The sequence below is a fragment of the Amblyraja radiata genome, chromosome 10 (assembly GCF_010909765.2).
Source record: "Amblyraja radiata isolate CabotCenter1 chromosome 10, sAmbRad1.1.pri, whole genome shotgun sequence".
Lineage (NCBI taxonomy): Eukaryota > Metazoa > Chordata > Chondrichthyes > Rajiformes > Rajidae > Amblyraja > Amblyraja radiata.
Window position 1 is genome coordinate 43,053,843 of NC_045965.1, and position 13,830 is coordinate 43,067,672.

The 13,830-nt window shown below is 41.2% G+C and overlaps 1 protein-coding gene across 1 annotated transcript in view; it reads left to right on the plus strand.

Annotated features, from left to right (window-relative positions):
* plpp3 (phospholipid phosphatase 3) overlaps positions 1-13,830 on the plus strand; it is a 129,401-nt gene that overhangs the window by 41,903 nt on the left and 73,668 nt on the right. Inside the window, exon 2 of the mRNA XM_033028689.1 lies at positions 10,442-10,599. Within this exon, the coding sequence (XP_032884580.1) occupies positions 10,442-10,599 (158 nt within the window). The remainder of the gene's footprint in view (positions 1-10,441; positions 10,600-13,830) is intronic.

The window sequence follows — 13,830 nt, forward strand, 5'->3', positions numbered from 1 at the left end:
TGGATCTTCGGATAAAAGGTTGTGCACCTGTATTTAAATCTACTGTTGATTTATTTGCTTCTCTGCTATTCTTTTTTTATTGTTCAACTTTATCACTACAGTTCCTTGGAATGAACTATAATAAAGATTAAAATAGACCTTTTTGATGAGATCTGTGTGCTTGATTAGTAAAGAAGATGTGATGCATTCATAAATGCTTTATTGTGGGGTAAAAATAATTTAGTATTAAAATTCATCTGTTATTTCCAAGTTGCTGACTTATTTTTATTGGAAGCATAATTTTGCAGTAGGAATTGTCTTGAAGTTGTTTGTCAATTTGTCGGCCAGTTTGTGATATGAAGCAAACATAAATGTGATCCATTGAACAAGTCAAGATCGTCTAAAGGGCAATTCCAGGTGCAAGGTCATGCTCCCTATAACTTAAGTAAAAGACAACATGTGACCTACATGTAATCAAACTGCTCTTTTTAGGTCGCAGGTTTCTCAGCTAGAAATTTATTTGCTTTTAAAATGTTGTTCAAAGAATCCTTACATCTGAGTATGTTCATTGGCATTTTGCCTGAGAGGTCAGATTTAGAAACTATGATTAACAAGTTCAGGAGTTCATCAAAGGTAAAGGTTGCATTGAAATTGTGCTTTTAGGAAGCTGTGGGGGTGAATTTGTTGAGATAATGGAATATTGTAATGGTTAGTTTTCAAATTGCTAATCTTTATCTAGTTTAATAAACAGTCAAATCATAGAATCATATAGTGCACAAAATGGGCCCTTTCAGCCCACCTTGTCCATGCTAAGCATGATGCCTATGTTTGCTAATCTTATTTGTCTGCATTAGGCTCATATTTCTTTATGCCTTTCTTATCCAGGTACCTGTCCAAGTGCTCTTTAAACACTGTAATTGTGTCTGCCACGTCCTCTGGCAGCTTGTTCCAGATAACCACCACTTTCTGTGTAATAAACTTACTGCTCAGATGTCCACTCTAATTTCTAACCACTCACATTAAATTTCCAACCACTCACATTAAATCTGTACCTTCTAGTTCCAGATTCTGCTGCCTTGCGAGAAGGACTCTGACTCTCTATTCTATCTATGCCTCTTATAAACCTAAAATAAGGTCACCCCACAGCCTCCTACATTCAAGTGAGAGTAAATTCATCCCATCCAATCTCTCATTCCAGTCCAGGTAACATCCTTGTTACCACATCCTTCCTACAGTATGGCAACCAGAACTGTACACAGTTTTCAAAATGTAGTCTAACCAATGTTCTGCACTTGCAACAGGGCATCCAAGCTCTTGTACTCCATGCGTAGGCCTATGAAGACAAGCATATGAAATGCCTCTTTCACTACTCTACCCTATCCACCTGCCTACCTTTTCAGGAGTTATGGACTTGACCCACAAGGTATCTCTGTACTCTCCTCAGGTCCGTACCTGTGTTCAATCAGAAATTCACTTACCGACGTGTATATCCTCACACTTATCTGGACTAATTTCCATCTGCCGCCACTCCACCCAATTTTCTTTTTAATCTATGTCTCGCTGTATCTTTAAACACCCTTTTATGTTATCTATAATGGTGTCACTTTTCATGTCATCTGCAAACTTACTGATCATACCTCATATATTATCATGCAAATCATTTATATATATATTACAAACAAATGTCTTAGCACCGATACCTGTGGTGCTCCACTTGTTACAGACTTCCAGTCAGAAAAACACTCATCCATTACTCCTCTCTGCCTTCTATTGCCGAGCTAATTTTGGATCAAGTTTGTCAACATACCCCAGATCCCTCGTGCCTTTGTAGCCACAAATACATTTTAAGTCAACTAATAATAATAATAATAATGGATGGGATTTATATAGCGCCTTTCTAATACTCAAGGCGCTTTACATCGCATTATTCATTCATTCCTCAGTCACACTCGGTGGTGGTAAGCTACTTCTGTAGCCACAGCTGCCCTGGGGCAGACTGACGGAAGCGTGGCTGCCAATCTGCGCCTATGGCCCCTCCGACCACCACCAATCACTCACACACATTCACACACAGGCAAAGGTGGGTGAAGTGTCTTGCCCAAGGACACAACGACAGTATGCACTCCAAGCGGGATTCGAACCGGCTACCTTCTGGTTGCCAGCCGAACACTTAGCCCATTGTGCCATCTGTCGTCCCACTAGCATCTTTTCCTACTACATCGAGGCCTGTGTGGCCTTCTATTGAGGGCTGTCCACTGACTTCAAGGGAGGTTGCACCAGTGGTTTTCACCATGGAGTCAGTTATTTCCTGCATTGGACATGACTTCTACCATCTAAATAATAGGTTTACGTCCAAAGCACAGATGTTCACTGCTGCTTCCCTGAATGACCACATGATTATACTGTGTTTTTTACGGTTTTGTTAAACATTTGAGAAATGTGAATTTAGTGTTGCCCATTCAAGGAGGAAGTTAAAATCATGCGATTGGCAGAGGGGGACATGTGATTCAGTACCGGTACCATTTGGATATATTTTTTGTGATCTTTGTGTGGTCATTACCGGCCAGAGATGCATTCTGCATCAGAGTATACAAGGGCTGAGTATTCTGGCCGGGTTCCCAAGGAAAACAGTGATATGCGGATTTTTTTTGTGCAAATTGAAATTGGGATCTGTAATGCGGATTATTGGTGAGTAGTTGAGACAGAATTAATTGCGGCCTTCAAAAGATATCTGGATAAATAATTGAAAGGAACAAAAACGAATGCAGAACTGTTAGGAGAGAGTAAAGGAGTGGGGACAGGTGGGTTGTTCTAGAATAGAACTGGCATGGACACATGGTCTCTACAAATTGGAATATAATACTATTCAGTGGGTTCAGTAGCCTAACCACATGTCGTTCTTTTGCCAATCACTTTCATGTTACATCCTCTAGTTCTTTATCCCTCAGCGGTTTCTCTCTATCCACGTTTTCTACGACCTTCATGTTTTTAAATGCAGCTATCAGATCTCCCCACAGCCTCCTCTGTTCCAAAGAGAATAAGCCCAGATTCTTCTGAATCATATATAACTGAATCATTTTGGTGAATCTTTTCTGAACCATCTCCAAAATGTTCAGTTCTGGTGTGTAGAAGTAGTCCACTTTGGGATGAACCGGGGTTTACAAAGGTTCATCATGACTTCTCTGCTTTTGTCTATAAAAGTATCCCATATATTTTCTGATCATTTTCCCAAACTGCCCTATCACCTTCAATGAAATTTGATAAGTCTTATGAAAAGGCTGCCTTCCATTGAAATAAACAAGTTCTTTTCTGCCCTAATATTGATTTGAACTCAGTGCTAAGGGATTAGATGAGGCAGAATTTATTAAGTGGCTCCAGGAAAGTATTATTAAGCAGATTGTAGATGGCGCTATTAGAGAGGGAGCTACACTCAACTTTCCCTTGGGAAAGGAGTTTGGGAAGATGTCCATCAGCTGGCGGGCAGCACTTTGGGACCAGTAATCATAGTTTTATTAGTTTAAAGTAGTTATTGTAAAAGATGGGACTGGTCCATTAGTTAAAATCCTAGATTAGAGCAAGACTAATTTTGATATCATTGGACAGAAACTTGCTGTGGAGAGTCTGCTAGCAAGTAATGGGATGTCTAGCAAGTGGGAGGCTTTTAAAAGTGAGATAGTGAAAATTCAAGGTCAACATGTTCCTGTTAGAGTTAAGGGCAAGGCTGGCAGGATTAGGGAGCCCTACCTAGTTCATGAAGGATGTTGAGGCTCTGATTCGGAAATAGAAGGCGGCATAGGTGATGAATTGAATAAATCCCTTGAGGATTACATGGAACGAAGTATATAGAACAGGGGTACATGGAACATAGAACATAGAATAGTACAGCTGGGGAACAGCCCACAATGTCAATGCTGAACGTGATGCCAAGTTATGCCAATCTCCTCTGCCTGCACATGATCCATCCCCTCCATATCCATGCACATAGTGCATCTTAGGTCCTCGAGAGAACCAAGGAAAGACACTGCTAGCGACATGGCAGACATTTTTGTTGGTACAAGAGACTGCAGATGCTGAAATCTGAAGCAAAAATACATTGCTGGAGGAACTCAGTGGGCCTGACAGATCAATGGAGGGAAATGGACAGTTGACATTTCAGGTTAACCACTGGTAAGGTACCGGAAGGCTTGGAGGGTGGATAATGTTGCGCCTTTATTGAAGAAGCGCTACGAGGACAGGCCAGGGGATCTTCAGGCCGATGAGTCAAAGATTAGTGATGGGAAAGTTTTGCATTCGTTGTCGTATTTATGGTATCTATCACTATCGCATACGCTTTATGAGCTTCATGTGAATTAGTACTTTCATTATACACTGGCGTATATGATACTAAACTAATCTGAATCTGAGCATTAATGCTTGCAATATCATCAATTTCTGGGATTCAGGGTGAGGCATGTTTATTGTGTAAATGCACAGGTTGAAAAGGGCTGATGTGAGCACTGACACTGGTGGCAGACGGGAATGGATTGTTCATGTTCAGCTGCTCTTATCGCCTAGATAATTTGCTAGTGTTTGCTAGTATAAATGTATTTGTCTTTATACTTGGAGCAAAGTTGATCATTAAGCTCAGCTTCAATTACCTATGGAGTTAAAAAGAAAAGTTTAAAAGTGCTTGTTGTAGCAAAGCCAAACAATGGGTGACTTTTTATGACGAAGTCTGCAATTTCCAAACCTTTGAATCATAAACAGGATTTGGTATGTGTTGGTTCTTTACACAGGTCAATTATTTAGGCTTTGTTCTCTTACCTTATATTTTAGTTCCTTTTCTGATAGATCTATATCCATTTATTATTATTGCACTGATTAATGGAAGCAATCTCCCACTAGCTACTTTATCAAGACTTATCAAAACCATTAAGACTTCCACAAGATTATCTGTAAACATTTTCAGTTCTGGTGAAACCACTGTAATGTTGAAAGTCGTCTTCATAATTGCAAATTCCCATTCCTCATCCAATTCCAGTGAACATCTGTTTGCCTTTGACACTGAATTCATAACTTTATACAATTAGATATTCAAAAGCATACACTAAACTTTGTCTAGATTGTGTAGGAAAGAACTGCAGATGCTGGTTTAAATTGAAGGTAGACACAAAATGCTGGAGTAACGCTGTGGAACAGGCAGCATCTCTGGAGAGAAGAAATGGGTGACGTCAAGATTCTTGTCTAAATGTACTATTAGTCCCTTGTTCATTTATACTGTATACTGAGGTCAAAATCAATGGTACGTTTGCATTTCTAAGCTGTTTCTATTTCCTTACAATTTTGAAGTCATGCATCTCTACATTGCACTTTTTATATCTTCATTTCATTTTAGTTTATTTTTTAATTGATTGAAATATATCCTCCTCCACTCCCTTGGCATATGGGGTTCCACAGGGCTCAATTTTAGGGCCCCTGCTCTTCTCTCTATACCTACTTCCTCTGGGCTCAATTTTAAGAAGGCATGGCATCTCCTTTCACTTTTACGCAGATGATAGCCAGTTATATATGCCACTCAGGAAAGAAGACGACTATTCTCTAAAATCTCTTCTGTCTTGTCTTGAGGACATTAAGTCCTGGATGGCCTTAAACTTTCTGGGACTTAATGAAAAAAAGACAGAGGTGATTTTGTTTAGCCCCAATGGCTGCCGTGAACCTCCCTTTGTTGACTTGGGTCCACTGGCATTGTCCGTAAAGCCAACAGTTTTAAACCTGGGTTTTAGGATGGACGGTGATTTTAAACTAGATAAACAAATAGGCGCGGTGGTTAAGTCCAGCTTCTTTCATCTAAGGAAGCTGGCAAAGGTGAAGCCCATCCTCGAGCGGCAGCATTTTGAAACAGTAATCCATGCCTTTATTACATCTAGGCTGGATTACTGTAACGCACTCTACTCTGGAGTCGCACGAGCTTCATTGGCTCGTCTCCAGCTGGTTCAAAATGCTGCCGCTCGCCTTTTAACCGGAACTCGAAAGAGGGAGCACATTACGCCAATTTTGGCCTCCCTTCACTGGCTCCCAGTGCACTTTCGAGTTCATTTTAAAATTCTTTTATTTGTTTTCAAATCGTTGAATGGGCTCGCCCCGCCTTACCTCTCTGAGCTGCTCCACCTATATGCTCCTGCCCGGTGCCTCAGGTCAGCTGATCAGCTGCTCCTTAAGGTACCAAGGTCTAAGCGGAAGCTCAGAGGGGATAGAGCCTTTTCTGTTGCTGCTCCGGCACTCTGGAACACCCTGCACATCAGACAGGCCCCCTCACTGTCCATCTTCAAATCCTCCCTAAAAACTCATTTTTATTCTCTGGCTTTCGACTGGCTGAGACATTGCTCCTGTTCTTAGTGCTTTTAATGTCTTTTAATTTTTACTGTTTTTTAGTCCTTCGTTTTACGGTTTTTAATGGTTTGTAATAACTTTTTGTCCATGAGTTCTCATGTGCAGCACTTTGTGGCAACTGCGGTTGTTTAAAGTGCTTTATAAATAAAGTTATTATTATATTATTATTATTATTATTATACAGCATGGAAACAGGGCCTTCAGACCACCAATTCTATACCAACCATCGATCACCCATTCAGACCAGTTCCACGTTATCCCACTTTTGTGTTCCCAAAACATTTTCGGGGCACTTCCAAAACCCAATTAAGCTACAAACCCGCACATCTTGAGGATGTAAGAGGAATCCGGAGCACCCAAAGGAACCCCACATGGTCACAGGGAAAATATGCAAACTCCACACAGACAGCAATTAATGTCGGGATCGAGCCTGGGCCCCTGGCATTGTGAGGCAGCAGCTGCACCACTGTGCCGCCCAACTTCTGAACACATAAAACATATCTTTACTTTCACTTAAATATTATGTCATACTTTGGGTTGAGCTTCATTTGCCACCTATTCCCTTCCTTCAGGCCATAGTATTTTGCAATCTTTCACAATTTTCTGCACAGCTTGTTAATCCACACCATGTTGGTGTCAAGAATAGAACAATTGTAAGTGATTTATAAGGTGAATATTTCTCAATATTCAGGAGATTTGGTTACTGTAGAGAAGCAGCGTTATTTGATTTTTTTTTTTAATTGTATGTTTGGTGTACTTTGATTGGGTGTACTTCAGTAATTCCAATAAGCTTCTTTATACAAATTCTGAGTACTTGCATTAGTATTTCATTCCAATTTGGAGAGCCTTTAATTAACTGTTGATAACTAGACACTGGAACTCCTGTGGCATTTACCTTGGTGGCATCTTTGGCTCAGGGTGAAAGCACACAGTATTTTTCCAGGGTTGGGGCAATCAAGAACTAGAGGGCATAAGTTTAAGGCAAGAGGGGAAAGATTTAATTAGAACCTGAAGGGATACATTGTCACAAAGGGTGGTTCGTATATGGAACGAGCTGCCAGAGCAAGTGGTTGAGGTAAGTTCTATAACAACATTTACGGGACATTTATATAGCTATAGGGATAGAAAAGGTTTAGAGGGATATGGGTTAAATGTAGGCCAATGGTGTAGCGTAGATGGACAGTTTGGTCATCAAGGATAACTTGATCAAAACAGCCTTTTTCCACACGATATAACTGACTATATAATTGTATTCTTTATTCTGAGTTAGAAGATTGTATGTTTAAGTCCCAGTTCTGACGTTTCAACAAAGAAAACATCATCGACTAATGCTTCAGTACAAAACAAGGATGTGCGTTACTGAAGGTGATGTGGTCTTTTGAATGATAAGTTCGACTGTGGCCCTCTGCTCACTCAGTTGGATCTGCGATGTCCCAGGACATTATTTTCAAATGGAAAAGGAGAGTTATCTTTTTTGATTGATTTTGATTATACCTTTAATAATCCTTTACAGGAAATTACAGTGCCACGACAGCTTCAAGACAGACATAACACCACACATTTCCTCAAATAGCTTCCATACTTAACAAGTTAAAATACAAGTTAAAATACAATTAATGCAAAAAAGTGCAGTTATTTATGCGCATTATATAACCTTATAGCAGCTGGTAAACAAGACTTCCTATGTCTCTCAGTTTTGCACATTGGTGCAATCAGTCTCTGACTGAAGATGCTGCTCTTGATCACCTTCAGGGCATGGAGTGGGTGAGTGGGGTTGGTCATTATTGAACCCAGTTTGTTCAGAGTTCTGGCCTCTGCCACCTGCTGGACCGTTCGTTGCTCAGCCCCGACCACTGAGCCGGCCTTCCTGATCAGCTTGTCCAGTCTGTAGAGTTTTAAGGAGTATTTATCCTGAAAAAACTATTATGATGGTCATAATCATATTGCTGTTTGAGAAGACTTGCAGTGCTCTCATTGCAGTGCGTTATCACTTATATTCCAACACTTCAAACCAATTTCATTTTCTGTAAGCACTCTGAAATGTCCTGCTTTGCAAAAGGTGGTGCATAAATCTGTGCCTGCTTCTTTCTTTTGATATATAAGGTGCAGTTTAACTATGTTCACAAGTGTGTCATTGTATAATGGCATCTCACAAAACACATACAAATTAAAATTAATTAAAATGGTTTTATTTAGTGGAACAGTGGCAACTCCTTGTTAGAATTCTGTTGGCCAGTCTTCTGGCATAATTAGTAATATGGGAAGAGCAGAGAATACAAAAGGATCAGCTCCATCATGCAATCCTTTCTACAGAAAAGCTGTCATAGTTTGTTGTAAAATACTACTGTAGTTATTGGTATAGGGTGCTATTTCAATTTATTAGTTCTCAGCATTTTATTAACATATTGAAGATCTTGTGCCAAGAATAAATTTGTAACTTTTCTGTTGATGATGTATCTGTATTTTTGTTTCTTTGCTATAAGGTTAAACATAATGTGATTTTGAGTTTGGAATAAAAGTTCAGTATTTTGCTAATATTACAGCCTTAATTAAAAAAAAAAAAAAATCATGTTACAAATCTAACCTGAACAGATTTCTTTGTCCGTCTGGAATCTGATCAGCAGATTAGTAATATTTACATTTATTTCTTTATTCATTCAGTTATTCTTCCAGCTGCTGTTATAAATGTTGCAGGCATCTCTCCTTTATCAAAGAGGGTTTTACTGCGATGACAACAGCATCAAGTACAGCACTAAGAAAAGTGTGGTATCCAGTCTCCTGCTTTTAATAGTGGGAACGCTACTGCCAATTGCTTGTGTAAGTTTATATCTGTTGGTGCATGGCCAAGCCAAGACAAAGTAAAATGCGGCATTTTCTGACAGTAATTATTTTCCTTATGGGGTCTCTGAGTATTGACAGTTCACTTTTCCACGTGGACTGTGTTCTGTGTATTTTTGGGAGCATCTTAGAAATTCTTCTAAAAGATAGTGCCAACGTCTAAATACGTACTCTCATTAATTTACGTTCTGGGAAATCAAAAACATTTAAAAAAAATTCCAGCAACAATCATTCTCCAACTAGGGAAAGAGAAACCTTGCTTTCAGAACAAAGCTGGTTATTGCATATACAAAAGTATTTTTTAAATCATTGCGCACTGGTTCTGAGTTTTCTATTCATTCATCTGCGACCAAATTGCTTTGCTGGTTGGTCTAAGTGTGAGTTATAAGGGACAGCAGAGATGATGGGAGGCTTATCATTCTTTGTATCTCTGTTGAACTTAGGTCCCAGAGATGAAAGGGCAGTATTCCTTCCTGACATATGTATGATATTAAGCAGATCTTTATAAAAGCAAGTGGAGCCCAGAAGAAATGCAGCACAAAGTCTAATAAAAAGTAATTGCCAAGAAAACAAGAGGAGGTGGGGATAAAATGAAGAACATAAGAAACAAGAATCAGAAGTGTTTCAAAGAGTAATGACGGGATTATGTGATTAACCCAATAGTTAGGCCAAATCGTATACTGATACATTTTGTAAATCCATGGGATTAATTATAATGCTAATTACATGATAATAGCTGTTAAATTATTTACATATTTATTGTTGTAAAATGGGATCCTTAGATCTCAACAAAATAAGGGGAATAACTAGTTAGAGTTTTAGTCCTTTAAAAATCTAAAAAGAATTTGCACCTTAGAAGTGACTAAGAGATTTATTAATGTGTATTTTTGAATATGAATCACTTTTTATTTAAGTGCAAAATTAAAATAATTAAAGTAGGATAATCTTTTGTCTCATCCTAAAATTCATCATGGCTTTTCCTCTTTCCTAACATTGAGATTAAACTTTTTTGCAAGTAATTTTGATAAATTTGGCTATCTAAATGTCACTATTTTGTTTGTGTAAGGGTTGTGCATTTATCATTGCACTGTGAGGGGTGGAGAGGGGTATGTGAATAATGCCACAGAATATATTTTTTCTATTTGTCCTTTAATGCCACACTTTACTTTGTTGAAGCAGTTATGCCCCTCAGCTGTTTGTTGTCTATGTTACTTACCCTTGCTTTGTCTGTATCTGTTGTTGTCCTTTCTATTAGCTGGCTTCCCTTTCCTGGTTATCGAAACTAGCACCATCAAACCTTATAAGCGTGGATTTTACTGCAATGACGAAAGCATCAAGTATCCCTATAAGAATGGAGAAACAATCAGTGATGCTGTGCTTTGTGCGGCTGGTATTCTAATCACCATCCTCTCTGTAAGTTTCCAATCATTTTGATCAAAATCAATTGTGCCTTTTTGTCTGCCATTTGCAGAATTCTTTAGCAAATATTGTTTATTTAATTAGAACATTTCAAAACTAATAAGCATTACAAAGTAAGCAAATCAGTAGTAAACAAATGTGTAAAATTTGTTCCATTTTTTGTTGTTGTAACTAGATAAGTACAGAGGACCTGATATTCTGCATTATTTACGGGGTAGTAATAGTGTAATTGTATAATAATAATAATAATAATAATAATAATATCTTTTATTGTCATTGCACGCCAGTGCAACGAGATTTAGTGTGCAGCTCCACTGATGTACAAGAAAGGTAAATAAATACAATACATAAATAAGCAAGCTGAATTGATTGACGTGACCATCTGAGGGAGACTGTCCAAAGGGGGTGAGTGGGGGGGCACTCATTAGGGCCGGTTCAGAGCCGCTATAGCTCTTGGGATAAAACTGTTCCTGAGTCTGCAGGTTCGGGCGTAACGTCTTGTAATGCCTTGTAACGTCTGCCGGAGGGAAATAGTTGAAACAGACCGTGGCAGGGGTGTGATGAGTCCTTATGGATGCTGAGGGCCTTCCTGAGGCACCGCGTGTAGTAGATGCCCTCCAAGGCTGGTAGCTCTGTCCCGATGATCCGCTGCGCTCTGTTGACGACGCGCTGAAGAGCTCTCCTCTCCGCCTCCGTGCAGCTGAGATGTCATACGTTAGTATGCTCTCTGTGGTGCAGCGGTAGAACGTTGTCAGCAGCTATTGGGGCAGACCAGTCTTTTTTAATGTCCTCAGGAAGAAAAGTCGTTGCTGTGCCTTCTTGACCAGCGCGGCGGTGTTTGTGGACCATGTGAGGTCTTCTGAAAAGTGAGTGCCCAGAAACTTAAAGCTGGACACTCTCTCCACACTTTCCCCGTAAATGGAGATTGGGGCGTATTCTCCAGAATGGGACCTCCTGAAGTCAATAATCAGCTCCTTGGTCTTGGAGGTGTTTAGTGCCAAGTTGTTATTGGCGCACCAGTCCGCCAGGTTCTGCACCTCCGCTCTGTAGTTTGTTTCATCACCATTGGTGATCAGCCCAATCACTGTTGTGTCGTCTGCAAACTTCACGATGGTGTTGGTGTCGAATGCAGGGACACAGTCGTGAGTGAAGAGGGAGTAGAGCATGGGGCTTAGTACACAACCCTGTGGTGTGCCGGTGCTCAGGGTGATGGTGGAGGACAGGTGCGGGCCCAGTCTCACTGCCTGCGGTCGCTCCGTGAGAAAGTTCAGGATCCAAGCGCATATCGGTGAGCTGAGGCCTAGCTGGTGGAGTTTGGTGGTGAGCTATCAAGTAGGCACAAAAAAAAAAAGATATTCCAGTGTTTCCCTTACTTTAAGAAATAATTGTCTGATCCATTTCAAAAGAGTGCTTGTGACAACACCTATGGATTACTTGTAAACAAACGTTTACACCAATTGTGACTTTTGAGATCATCGGAGTGAGAGAAATTGGAAGGTGCACCTGTCCCCCAAACAAAGAAGGCTTGTGAATAGGCAAGAAGGTAAACTCGACTGTCTGCAGATTGCCCCAGTCATCCCTGGAAAGAACCTCAGCTGAAGTTGTGTGTGTGCAGTGGCGAAAATCCTGGGGGGGGGGGGGGGCAGGGGGGACGTCCCCCCCCCTCTGTTTTGAGAGGTGGGGGACAATCTCCCCCAATTTTTTGTAATCCGGATTTTAAAACCTGGTGAAATCTTCGCTTTCCGCGAGACTGGGGGTGGGACTGATGATCGAGGGCGCCGATTGGATGAGAGAGAAGGCAATGGGGGCGAAACATGATGATTGAGTGCGATGATTGGAGGAGGGAGGTGTCGGTCAGGCGGAAGTAGAGGGGGGGGGGGTGGGACTGAGGTTAGAGCGGGGCGATTGGAGGAGGGAGACGTGCCCAGGTCATAGGCTCACAACGCCGAACTTTGGTCCTGGACACCAAAGATCCTATAGCTATAGGATCTTTGCTGGACACCAAAGATAGGATCTCTGCTATAGGATCTTTGCTGGACACAGACCTGCACCTCATCTGCAGTCAGGATCGATCCCAGGTCTCCAGCGCTGCAATCGCTGCCGAACTGCCACTGGACCATCCCTGTCCACACCCGAGTGTCCCCCTCCCCCCCACCACGCCCGGGGGTGGCCAGAAACATCGGGAGTCAGACGGGAGCTGTGCCCCCAGGCCCACAGCCAGCGCGGAGAAGCAGCGCTAAATCCAGCTCAACTCTGCCTGTCCCGCCAGGTTAACCTACAGCCCTGCCTGGATTTACGGGAAATATGGCCCAGGCTTACAGCCAGCGCAGAGAAGCAGCGCTAGCTCCATGGCTCCGGACTGGTATTCCGTCAGTCCAGGCAGGGCTGTAGGTTAATCCGGCGAGACAGGCAGAGTTGAGCTGCATTTAGCGCTGGATTGAGCCTCCGAAGCCTCGCGCTCGTGTGTGTGTGTGTGAGTGTGAGCGTGTGTTTGAGCGTGTGTGTGTGAGCGTGTGTGTGTGTGTGTGTGTGTGAGTGTGCGCATGCGCTCGCGGCCGCCAAGAAATTGTGTGTTCCCTGTCCCCCGGTCCACTCCATATTTTGATAGAGATTTCCGTCACTTTGTGTGTGTCATGAGGCCAAATCAAGTATTAGTTGTGTTTAAAAGATTTGAAAATCCACTAATATTAAACCAAAGCTATGATTGGGCCAAATAGATAGATCCATTTTCACTCTCTGCTGGGAGTGCATCCTTAAGCAAACCTTTCAGAATTTTCGAAGAGGAAATTGTTAAAGGTCCCAACCTTTCATCATAGACCCCTTTCATGAGGCTCGCTGTCGTGTTTTAGTTAAATTCTCATGATGGATTCAGAACTGAAGAGGGAGACGGTGGAAATGACAGAATTGAACAGGATTAAATTGCACCAAATGAGAAGAATCATAAGTGGAAATCCTGATCCAGAGAACTCCCTCCAGAATGCATTAGAAATCTGCCTAAGTAGGTGGTTAAAGAAGTAAAATAGGAACTATGTAATTCATTGAAAACTGGCACTCAGACATATATTAAAAAAAAACACGAATGAATAGATCTGGTAAAAGAATGACCCCTTTTCTGAGGGACATAGATAGCGTAGATAGTCACAACCATTTGCCCATGTTAGAAGTGTCCAGGAGAAGAGGGCATAGCTTTAAGACAAGGAATAAGAAATTTAAAATAGATCTGAG